This window comes from Cydia fagiglandana, chromosome 8 (assembly GCF_963556715.1).
Source record: "Cydia fagiglandana chromosome 8, ilCydFagi1.1, whole genome shotgun sequence".
Lineage (NCBI taxonomy): Eukaryota > Metazoa > Arthropoda > Insecta > Lepidoptera > Tortricidae > Cydia > Cydia fagiglandana.
The window spans coordinates 8,687,029-8,699,986 of record NC_085939.1 but is presented as its reverse complement, the minus strand read 5'-3'; the positions used below and the strand labels follow the sequence as shown (position 1 = coordinate 8,699,986).

The following is a 12,958-nucleotide window of genomic DNA, read 5'->3' as shown; positions in this document are numbered from 1 at the left end:
TACATGGTTATACTACATATAAATGGCTTTAACTTGGTAAAACGGGTTGAAACAGTGTTGTTTTCTGTCGTCATAAACATTGACGTCCGTCAATGACAGTTGGTTTGTTGTCTGTGGTTTGGCACAAACAATCAGTCATACATAAAGAGTATTTATGAATAAACATTTAGTATGTGTTCTTTTATATTTTGCAATTCGTAGTTATAAATAATGTCCTTATTTTTAGCTTTCGAAATTAGTAATTCTTTTTATTTTTGGTGACTTCGGTTTTCTGTAAATTGGATCCGGTCAGTTGCGATGTCATTGAATGGGAGGTTTTCCATTCACCACTTTGTCTGTGGCTTTTGCCATTTGATTTTTCGCTTGATCACTGGGATATTCCGTGACAAGATGTAAGACGTAATTTCGACATCAGGTCGGCAATTAATTCATGGGGTATGTATTTTATTTAAAGATTGTATTTCCTAAAACTCGGTTAAATTCGGTGTTCAATGTTTTAATCGTTGATATATTTTGTTCCAGCTTGGCCCAAAATATGATTAACCTAGCTTCCTATGCGCCGGTAATGGCGGCATAACCTTTTCACCTCTTTCAAACCAACTTGGTGAGTTGTCCACACTTTCTAAATATACGGAAGGAAAGGCGAAGTTGTTTATTGTCAATTGCAATTAGCTAATGTCGTGTTTTGGTGTGATTTTCCAGCAATCCCTTGACAAAGATGAGACATCATTTTGTTTCACCGCGTGCGCATACGTCGCCACGTCTGGTGTCTAATATAAGGGACTCGGCTTAGAAACCGGTAAGGATTTTTTTTTAATCTCTTATTTCCGCAAGCTAAATCGCGCGTTGTCCCAATTAAATATAAATATAACTTTTTATAACATAACCTCTCTAAAACCTAGAACATTCTCTTTGTTTCTAGGGTTCCTTTGGCTAGGCCTGCCTTTTGGCTAGGCCTGTCCTTTGGCTAGGCCTACTTCTTGCCTTGGCTTGGCCCTTGGTTTGCCTTCTTGGTCCCTTATTGGCCCTATGGCTTTTGGAAGATCTAGGGTGGTGTCGCACCATGCTAGAGGGGAAGCCGTCTTCTCTACTTAATTTTTGGACTCGAGGTGAAGTGTTCATTCGATAAAACTGTGAGTTAAAAACTTATATTTACATTAATGACTGTGTTCCTTTGCTGGAAAGGATAAACAATATTTAAGTCTGAATTTCTTTTTAACGTGAACTTTCTACATGGTAAATTCTATTATTAATATGAAACCTGCAATTCCTATGTAGGATTTTGTGTGTATTACAGGCCCAAATATGCCTGAGATGTACTTAAGTTAAATTCAATTAGTAATAGTTATGGTACGTAATTTAAATGTTAAGTCTCGAGGCCGTAGCAGGTCCTATTGTGATGCAAAGAGAATAAAAGTGTTTAGTAAATAAATTTGTATTTTCATTTGGATATGTCATACGTTTGATGAGTATAGTATCCTGGCGTCCTATTTTAAATATTTGGATATCTATTCTCACTCCATAGTGGCAGAAACCACGACCCTATCTATGCTCGTAGTTAGCCGTAAGCATTTTTGAATTTTTAAGTAGGTAGATCTTGGGGGTTCTGGACCACTTATCCAGAGCTCACCCTCACCTATTACAGTGGCGCCCAACGTGGGGCCTATGGAGTATGACATTTCCAAGTGAAACATTTTAGAAATATTTTAGTATTAAGGTTTTTTATATGTAAAGGGAATTGCAAGTTGTTGTTTGAAAGTGTTGTTTGTGTTGGAGGTTAAACTTATAAATTTAACCAACTTATAAATAAAGCTATACTTTATACGCTAAATAATTAGCTATACTTAAAGAGATTTTCTCAATATTTTAAAATACTTTAAAAGGGTTAAAATCTAATAAAATTTTAACTTATCTTTAAAATATTATAACTCTATACTGACTTACTTCTGATATTACATATCAATCTCGAAAAATGGATTTCATAAAAGCTGGTTGTAAAATCACCCATTTACATAAAGACGAAATGTCACATGAATTAGCGATTCGCAGACTTCCGGTTAATCCCATATCACGTAGATCCAGTCTGTGTCAAGCGTTAAAACAGACTGCAGATTTAGCCAAAAAGGGTAGTCTAAAGTTCCAGGACTTGGTAATAAGTAATGAAGCTTCCGAATTAGAACTCTGTCAGCATAAGGTAGAGGAGATAGAGTTAGAAGCAAAAGGAGAATTATCAGCAGCGGCGATCGACAGGCTATCCTCGCGTTGCAAATATCTATTGTGTCGTATTTCACGGTTGCCCCAGGAGACCGAAGCGGTACTTCTGTTGAAAACGTTAATTACCTCTTTATTGGATCGGTTAAATGAGCAAGGCTCTTCTGCGTCGTCTGGTTCGGATGATGACTTTCAATCTCCTAACGAATCTCGTATTGTTAGGGAGATTATTTACAAAACGGATAAGACTTTTAATATAAATTCTTTAAATTTGAAATTTAAAGGTGACACTTGTGTTCGTACTTTCCTGTCTCGCCTCGAAGAGTTGCGAGATGCTAGAAGAATTTCCGAAAGCCGAATATATAGAGGTTTTCCTGAGATTCTCGAAGGTCCTGCGTTGTCGTGGTTCCGGTCGCAACGTACGAAACTTACTACTTATAAAGAAGTCACCGCGGCTTTACAAGATGAATTTGATATACCTGATTTGGATCATCAGTTGTTACAGGAAATACGGGCTAGGACTCAAGCCAAGTCTGAAACTATTGTTTATTTCGTATCGACCATTCTAGGAATGTATGAGCGTCTTGCAAAAGAGGTTCCTGAACAAGAAAAGCTGGATACTATGATGAGAAACATTCGTCCGGAGTATTCCAAAGATTTAGCTTTACATGACATAGGATCGATTGAGCAGTTGAAGTCGTTGTGTAAACGCATAGAACTAGCTCAGGTTAAGGCTAAACAATTTCGTGAACCGGTTTTATCAAACCAGTCAAATAATTCTTCATCAGAACATCCACCAAAGAACGTTGAACCTAGGAATAGGTCCTTCCAGTCTCGTTTTCCTAATTCTTCCAGAAACTTTGTTGCTGCGGCAGCACAAAGCTCTTCTCAACTAAAATGTTTTAGATGTGGTAGGTCCAACCATAACACTAAAGAGTGCAAGAGCTCTAGAGATATCGTTTGCTTTAAATGTGGAGAAAAAGGGGTGAAAACTCCCGAATGTGTTAAATGTAACTCCAAGACAAAAAACTAAATAAGGTCTTTTCTGTTAATAATAAATGTCGACCTTCTGCTCCCTATCGCGCAGAAAAGACGATTTTCTTTAATCCTCCAAAGGGAGACAATAGGGTATATGCGCTATTGAATATACTTAACTTGAATTTCAAGGCATTGTTAGATTGTGGTGCCAGTGTTAGTTTCCTGGGCCACAACAGCCATTTAGTATTCGCCACAGGTGGGATTCCTATTCAAAAACATACGAAACCTGTTATGGTGAACGTAGCTGACGATCATCGAATCGTATCTACTGAATATATGGTGTTACCAGTAAATTATAAAGGTCAAGTTAAACTTATACACTTTAATATTCAACCGGAGATTGCCACTCCAATGGTACTTGGTTTAAACTTTTGGAGAGCCTATGGATTAGCTCCAGGCCTCATTACTGATATAGAAAAAACTGATTCTCATTATATTGCTAGTCTTGACGCTTTACCGTCAGAGACAGGACTTACTACTTATGACTCTTTATCCTCTGAACAAAAGTCTCGACTAGAGACTACTAAATCTCTTTTTGATCAAATTGATACTGATAAGGTTGGTTTGGGAAAGACTCACTTAATTGAACATGTTATAAATACCGGAGATACTCCTCCGATAAAACAAAAATATTATCGACTTAGTCCTTTTAAACAAGCTGCACTAGCTAAAGAGGTAGATCGTATGCTGAAAGAAGGAATTGTCGAACCTTCTCATTCCCCATGGAATTCTCCTGTCGTTATGGTGGAAAAACCTAACGGAGACTTAAGACTTTGTTTAGATAGTAGAAAAGTAAACGCAGTTTCAAAATCTGATGCGTATCCCGTACCACATGTTCAATACATACTGGATAATTTACGCGATGCGAAATTCCTTACCTCTCTTGATTTGAGTGCGGCATATCATCAGATTCCTCTTAGTGAAGACTCCAAGGAGAAAACTAGTTTTACTGTACCAGGAAAAGGGTTATTCCACTATAATAGAATGTGTTTTGGTTTGGTAGGCGCTTCTGCGACTATGCAACGTCTCATGGATAACCTCTTTACTTCACATTTTGATCACAAAGTCTTCTGTTATATTGATGACATAATTATTTGTACTTCCGATTTCGATGAACACATAAGATTACTTAAAGCGGTTTTTGAAAAATTAAAATCAGCAAATTTAACTATTAATATGAAAAAGTCATCCTTCTGTAGGAGTGAACTGAAATATCTAGGATATTTAGTTGATAGATACGGTCTGCGAACCGATCCATCTAAAATTGATGTAATTTTAAATTTTCCTACGCCTAAAGATGCTAAGGATATTAAACGTTTTCTTGGAATGTGCGGTTGGTACCGTCGTTTCATTAATAATTTCGCAAAGATAGCTCGTCCCTTATCTCGCTTAACGAGTAAGAAAGTAAAATTTGAATGGACAAATGAAGTTAACGATTCTTTTAACATACTTAAATCTGCCTTAGTTTCTTCTCCTATTCTTAAATGCCCTAACTTTAATGAAAGCTTCTATATACATACGGATGCATCTTCTTACGCCGTAGGCGCGGTCTTGACTCAGTCTTATAATGGGATCGATCATCCGATCGCATACTGCAGCCGTACACTTAACCAACCAGAGACGAACTATTCGGCTACTGAGCGCGAACTCTTAGCTGTGATTTATGGTCTCGAGCAATTTCGTGCATATGTAGAAGGGAGAAAATGCTATATTATAACTGATCATGCATGTTTAAAATGGTTCCAAAACTTAAAAAACCCTACTGGACGATTAAATCGATGGGCGTGTAGATTAAGTCAATTTAACTTTGAAATTATTCATCGGAAGGGAAAAGAACATGTCATACCTGACTGTCTTTCTCGTATTCATGTCAGTTCTATAAATTCTGTTACTACTCAAGACCCTTGGTATCTTGATATATATAAAAAGGTATCTGAAAAACCTTCTCTCTTTCCCAACTTTAAAATTGAAAATGATAAACTTTTCCGTTACTCTAAGAATAAGTATCGTCTGACAGCTCAATTTGACTGGAAGCTGGTACTCCCTTATGAGCACCGAAATGAAATCTTAAATAAGTATCATGATGATCCTACTGCCGGTCATTTTGGCGTGGCTAAAACCCATTCCAAAATAGCGGACTTATATTATTGGCCTACGTTGTTTCAAGACGTGAAAGAATACGTCGATTCTTGTGAAATTTGTAAAACTTATAAACCTGTTAATTTAGCTCGTCCTGGCTTGATGGGTAATCCCCGACGTATATCGTCACCAGGCGAAGCCATATCTTGTGATATTCTTGGTCCCTTTCCTCCGTCTTATTTGAGAAATCAGTATCTTTTTGTATGTGCTGATTATTTCAGTAAGTATGTGACTTTGTTTCCACTACGCAACATAACTGCGAAAGCTATAGTTAAGTGTATGGAAAAAGGGATATTTCTTATACATGGGGTTCCTAAATATATATTCTGCGACAATGGTGTTCAATTTACTTCAAAAGACTTTCGAGACTTAATGTCCAAATATAATGTCCCTCATATTTTCTATAACCCTAGATATCATCCTCAGACGAATCAAACGGAACGAGTGAACCGTGAACTTGTCAGAACTATTGCTTCATACGTGCGTTCTGATCACCGTAACTGGGATAAGAACATATCGGAAATACAATGTGCATTAAATACAGCTCGTCACGAAGTAACTAAAGATACACCGTATTTTCTAACACATGGTCGTCAGATGATTCTAGATGGTTCTCTTTATAATAGTGAAGGTCCTATAGATCAAAACGCGCTCGAATTAGATACCAGTGGTGCTTTTTCTGAAAAACTTAAAGAGCTTAAAACTATATTTCAAAAAGTGCGTAACTCGTTGATCGCCTCCCATGAACGTAATGCTAGGTATTACAACATGAGGAAGCGTCACGTAGAACTAGAAGAAGGACAAATCGTTTATAAAAGATGTTTCCCATTGTCAAATGCAGCAAAACATTTCTCAGCTAAATTAGCGCCCCGTTATGACAAGTGTGTCATTCATAAAAAATTAAGTCCTCTTGTATACTCTTTGAAATCCTTAGAAGGAAAACTTCTAGGTAACTTTCACATAAAAGATATTGTACGTCCTGGTGAAGCCGAGCCGTCTTCATAACGGTACTCGTCTTTTCACTTGTTGGCTCAATACTTAAATTTGAAATATCCTATATGATACTAAATACTGAACTTACCTACTGAACTGAATGCAGCCTGACGCAAGCTTGTTTTCATCAGACCGGGTAATCGTTCCATGTATTTGATTCTATATATATTGGTACCGGATGCATACGGACCAATCTTAATCTTTGATATGTCCTTATAAAGACATAAAACAATAAATAATCTGAATAAACTACAGAAACTTACTTTACTTATAAACCCTTAAGTGGGACTACTCTATAAAACGTTATTAAATCGTGAAACGAGACTACGTTCTCAATAAACTCTGTACTGTGACTAAACTTTTGTTTGTCGATATAGGAATTGTGTATTGGCTAGATGATGCAGCTCTTTACTTAGTTCCACCTTTGTCGGTGATAGGCAATTTCTTTAATAAAGGGAAAGTTTTTTTTTCTCGGGTTGCCGTCTTTGACATCCTCTTCTAGATTTAGGTAAGTATTCACTAGTAATAAGTAGATCCGGTTCAAAATTAGTTGTTAGATTTCCTTGGTTGAATTGGCCATTCACCAAGTCATAGGTATAATTTTTGTCATAAGGTGTTTTCTTTACGGATTATCTGTGTTCTCGTGGTTAAGTTTGGTAAGTTAAGGTGTAACTTCATATTAGACGTATAAATTAAAAAAAAAAAAATTTTTTTTTTCAAAAAAAAAATTTTTTTTTAACCCAACTAAAGATGAACTGTAACACTTTAGGGTAGGCACCCAGTGTTATAAACGTCTGAATGTTATTATAGATAGGCACTTTATAGGTTAGAAAAGTAGATGTTTGTTTGGTAAGAATTTGGTGGTTGATATACGTTCTACACGGGTATTAGAGTAGATAGGTCAAGGTCGGAGACCAGTAATGTTGTTTTTAATCTTCACATATACGCTTTTGGCTATATTTAGAGGATAAAACTTACCGGAATGGTAGGTCATCAATCATCTATGAATCGTCGCATTTAGCGCATCCATTTTTCGTTCCTGCATTGTGCTGGGACATAAATACTTTGTTTTCTTTGGAGATCACACATTTCACCAGGGAAGTACATTTGTACATGGTTATACTACATATAAATGGCTTTAACTTGGTAAAACGGGTTGAAACAGTGTTGTTTTCTGTCGTCATAAACATTGACGTCCGTCAATGACAGTTGGTTTGTTGTCTGTGGTTTGGCACAAACAATCAGTCATACATAAAGAGTATTTATGAATAAACATTTAGTATGTGTTCTTTTATATTTTGCAATTCGTAGTTATAAATAATGTCCTTATTTTTAGCTTTCGAAATTAGTAATTCTTTTTATTTTTGGTGACTTCGGTTTTCTGTAAATTGGATCCGGTCAGTTGCGATGTCATTGAATGGGAGGTTTTCCATTCACCACTTTGTCTGTGGCTTTTGCCATTTGATTTTTCGCTTGATCACTGGGATATTCCGTGACAAGATGTAAGACGTAATTTCGACATCAGGTCGGCAATTAATTCATGGGGTATGTATTTTATTTAAAGATTGTATTTCCTAAAACTCGGTTAAATTCGGTGTTCAATGTTTTAATCGTTGATATATTTTGTTCCAGCTTGGCCCAAAATATGATTAACCTAGCTTCCTATGCGCCGGTAATGGCGGCATAACCTTTTCACCTCTTTCAAACCAACTTGGTGAGTTGTCCACACTTTCTAAATATACGGAAGGAAAGGCGAAGTTGTTTATTGTCAATTGCAATTAGCTAATGTCGTGTTTTGGTGTGATTTTCCAGCAATCCCTTGACAAAGATGAGACATCATTTTGTTTCACCGCGTGCGCATACGTCGCCACGTCTGGTGTCTAATATAAGGGACTCGGCTTAGAAACCGGTAAGGATTTTTTTTTAATCTCTTATTTCCGCAAGCTAAATCGCGCGTTGTCCCAATTAAATATAAATATAACTTTTTATAACATAACCTCTCTAAAACCTAGAACATTCTCTTTGTTTCTAGGGTTCCTTTGGCTAGGCCTGCCTTTTGGCTAGGCCTGTCCTTTGGCTAGGCCTACTTCTTGCCTTGGCTTGGCCCTTGGTTTGCCTTCTTGGTCCCTTATTGGCCCTATGGCTTTTGGAAGATCTAGGGTGGTGTCGCACCATGCTAGAGGGGAAGCCGTCTTCTCTACTTAATTTTTGGACTCGAGGTGAAGTGTTCATTCGATAAAACTGTGAGTTAAAAACTTATATTTACATTAATGACTGTGTTCCTTTGCTGGAAAGGATAAACAATATTTAAGTCTGAATTTCTTTTTAACGTGAACTTTCTACATGGTAAATTCTATTATTAATATGAAACCTGCAATTCCTATGTAGGATTTTGTGTGTATTACAGGCCCAAATATGCCTGAGATGTACTTAAGTTAAATTCAATTAGTAATAGTTATGGTACGTAATTTAAATGTTAAGTCTCGAGGCCGTAGCAGGTCCTATTGTGATGCAAAGAGAATAAAAGTGTTTAGTAAATAAATTTGTATTTTCATTTGGATATGTCATACGTTTGATGAGTATAGTATCCTGGCGTCCTATTTTAAATATTTGGATATCTATTCTCACTCCATAGTGGCAGAAACCACGACCCTATCTATGCTCGTAGTTAGCCGTAAGCATTTTTGAATTTTTAAGTAGGTAGATCTTGGGGGTTCTGGACCACTTATCCAGAGCTCACCCTCACCTATTACAAAATCAGGGATTGAATTAACTTACCATATTCAGGGCATATGATGCAGAACGCCACAGCCAGGAAAAAGCCAATCACCTCGCCGGCAAAACCTTGGAAGGCCATTTTTTCCTTTTGCTTAACCCACGCTAGCTCGAACCGACATTTTTACTTTTTTCTTGTCCAATTCAGTGTACACTCATTCTTTCCATTGTTCTGGGTACTATCGATTTTTTCGTCGACATCTTTCTTTGTTAGACCAGAAGTCTATGCGGTCACATCTGAAAAAAAAGAAACAAATTGGTTAGGTATATACAAACTAACACGCTGGAATGTTTAGAAGTTTTGTTTTTCAAACTATAGTGTTTGAATAATAATTTTTATAAAATTATTCAGGCCTTCAACATCTTGACAGATGATTTATGCAGCGTCTGTAAGCGAGGAACAACGTCTCTCGTGGCTGTATAAGCCAATGCGGGACCGGCATTTGCGACCGCACTTGTGGCAGCTGAAGCTGGGAGCCATGTCGGCATCATCAGGTGGATTGTGCCTCTTTGCGCGTTTTCGGGCAAGGTCTTGGAACGTTGTCGTGAATTTCGCGACCTTTCGCGATGGTACCCCTCCATCCATCGCGAAAAAATTTAATTTAATTTTATAAAATGAAGGTGGCAAAACGGACGTAAAATACTTAGCTGTGGCCTGTAAAAACCATATCACCCCCCTGGCATCCCTTCTCTCCCCATTCCTAACCCAACTCTCCACGCAATCCATAATAATATTTATCCATCTTACTGTGTTGCGTGTGCTGTTACGCCGTGACCCATTGGAAGTAAAATGCGTAGGTACTTATGAAGGTGCCTACTACTGAAAATAACGTGATTACAGGCTACAAATAAATTTGTCGTAATTAGCACTTCCAATTATATTATATCAAGATGTAATAAAAGTATGCAGCGCTGACGAACTAGGTACTTATTTTGTCCCTCTTGCCGTGGAAACCACTGGCTATTGGTGTACTGAGGCCAAGATCTGGGATTTGGGAAGTGGGCAGACGTGTGCGAGAGAGTGGTCATGATCCTCGCTTCGGGTCGTTCCTTAGGCACTGGTCCCACTGCGAGCTAGTAAGCTATGAGCTATCGGCTATAAACACGAACAAAAGATAAGCACTCCCGTGTAAATAAAAGAGACACGGCGATATTTATAGCTCACCGCTGGGCGAGTAACTATAAATATCGCCGTGTCTCTTTTATTTACACGGGAGTGCTTATCTTTTGTTCGTGTTTATAGCCGATAGCTCATAGCTTACCAGCTCGCGGTGGGACCAGTGCCTTACGCAAACGTTGTCTATCGCTGTTCAACGTGGAAACGCAGCGAGCGTGATGGTCTCCTTTGCCTCTGATTTTCTGCTTGTTAGTTAGATTAGGATTTAATTTAATTTGGGTTTAAATTTTTGTAATCTGTATATCGTGTAATAATATTTGTTGTACGTACAATACTAGTAGTACGGTATGTACCCAGTAAATAAAGAAAATGTGTTGTGTTAGAACTATTATATCAAAACTACATATTATTACTTATTCCCCCACCCACGCACCCACCACGCATGAGATGAACTGATGCTGTGAAGAAGGTGGTTGGCGGCAACATGCATTGCCTGACCCATATAGCCTATGATCGCACACTGTGGAGCCGTAGCATACAAATGGTCGCGATCCTCAGCAATGAGAGATCGAGGAAGAAGAGGATTATTACATATTAGGTAAAATATCAAAACATTACACAAAACGCCATTAAATACTCATCCTAAAATTAAATGTATACTAATCTCAGATTGTAAAAAATACACTTTGAAGTAAGATCTCAGTATACGAGTAAATGCTATCGAGGTAGCGCAGTAGAAGGCTTGCGGTTAAATTAAATTACAGTAAGAACGGCATTCTATAAGTCTTCCTGGTATAAATATTAAGAAATGGCAATATGACAGAATTGTACTTAGGATTAAGTCATAAACTATAAGAAACTACCATAAGATTGGCTTAAAATATTTATTATTTATTAGTCAAATAAGTAACACAGCATTACAGTAAAACCAAGGAACTGTGAAACTACAATATAAAATACAATACAAAGAAACTACAAATAAAAACCAAAGACAAATTAAACATTAAATTTGGGCGACGATGTAACAGCGTGGCTCCGTAATATGAAATAACAAAAATGATTTTACAAATGCAAACATGAACATTGTAACCACATCAAAGAGCTTTTCATATGCTTCCCAATATATTACTTATTAGTACATATTCTATTTCGTTATTGTAAATTTCCCATTCCGTATTCAACCTCTGAGATACTTCATTCAAAATCCAACTATGTATCCGTTAGCTACATTTTAGCTGCACGTGTAGCTATAAAAGCGGCATAATTTGTTTGAGTACGTTACTGGAACTGACCTGAAAGGGACGACACGTATTGTGGGACGACGTCCGACACAGAAGTATTGTGCAAAGGCTTTCGACACAGAAATTGTATTGTGAACGGACGTTTTATGCCCGCCGCGGCTGTTGCTACTGTTTGTCGTGTACCCGTCTCTATTCTTTAGCGTGTCACCTACTTAACTGAAGCGGTTGTGCACCTTTTGCTTGCTGTTATAATATTTATTTGTACTACGCTTTGTTTGTGGCGAATTAAGATTCACAAAGGGTAAATATACATATATTTCTGCAACAATTGAATAGGACTTAGCAATACTCGTATTCTCACGTAACCAATCCTCTTTTTTAAATTAGTGAATCCTCGGTTGCATTTTAAAATACCCTAAGATCTGCTTTGAAAATATAATTCCAAGCATTAGTGCAAACAAGGGTAAACTTGAGTTTAATTAACCTTCTAACATTACCCGTAACAAATACATAAATCACAATAATAATTTGGGATAGACCGCCTGTTGTTGCCTACTCTTAAACTTGTATTTCGTTTTCTGTCTTAAATTTTATAAATTTAAACTCGGTGCACAAATAATATATTATGAAAATCATGGCTACAAAATAAATAAATAAACATTTAAAGGGATAAGTTCGCCTTTGTACTAATGACGAATGTTATTTTTCCTGTTTTGTTTTGTTTTTTGTACAATAAAGTGTTTTACTACTTACTATTTAAATTACAAAAAAATATTACACTACTTGTCTAGTGGGTAGTGTAAGAGTGACATTCCATTTCCAACTGCAGCTGCAATACTGTTCATTTTACTATGGAAACGCGTCGCTGTCATTGTCAATTTCCATAGTAAAATGAACAGTATTGCAGCTGCAGTTGGAAATGGAATGTCACTTTAAGTGACCATGCCTGTGAAGCCGATAAGGTCCTGTGTTCGAATTTCGGAAGGTAAATCCTGACTCACGGGTGTTTTCTATGTATATAAGGATGTATAATTATGACGTCGCCTAGTAACCACAGTATAAGTTTTGCTTAGTTAAGGGCTAGGTTGATCTATGAAAGATGTCCCAAAAAAATATATTTTCACTTCTCATGCTCAAAAAGTGCACCTTTATGTCGTGCGTAGACGACTTAAAATCGCATTTAATGCTCTAGAGCATAAAAGTAAAATTTTCTTCTAAGACCAAGGTAATCGGTCTCAACAGCCAAACAGTTAAAACATATTGCACAATTTTACTGAGCAATAAAATTGTGTAGATGACAAAACTTGTTATATATTATTTTATTTTTGCTACAATTTATTAGAAATTCGTATTTTCTGTCATTAAATTTAGTAAATCACATAAAATAGGAGTCGATTATCGTTCAAAGATGCTCCGAAATGTTTGATTTGGCAGAAAACCAAGT

The 12,958-nt window shown here is 36.9% G+C and overlaps 1 protein-coding gene across 2 annotated transcripts in view; it reads right to left on the bottom strand.

The window, feature by feature from the left end:
- LOC134666612 (uncharacterized) overlaps window positions 1-12,958 on the bottom strand; it is a 105,432-nt gene that overhangs the window by 55,283 nt on the left and 37,191 nt on the right. For both annotated transcript variants that reach the window (XM_063523828.1, XM_063523829.1), the window contains exon 2: window positions 9,160-9,393. In XM_063523828.1, coding sequence (XP_063379898.1) covers window positions 9,160-9,238 — 79 coding nt within the window. In that variant the 5' untranslated portion in view covers window positions 9,239-9,393. The remainder of the gene's footprint in view (window positions 1-9,159; window positions 9,394-12,958) is intronic.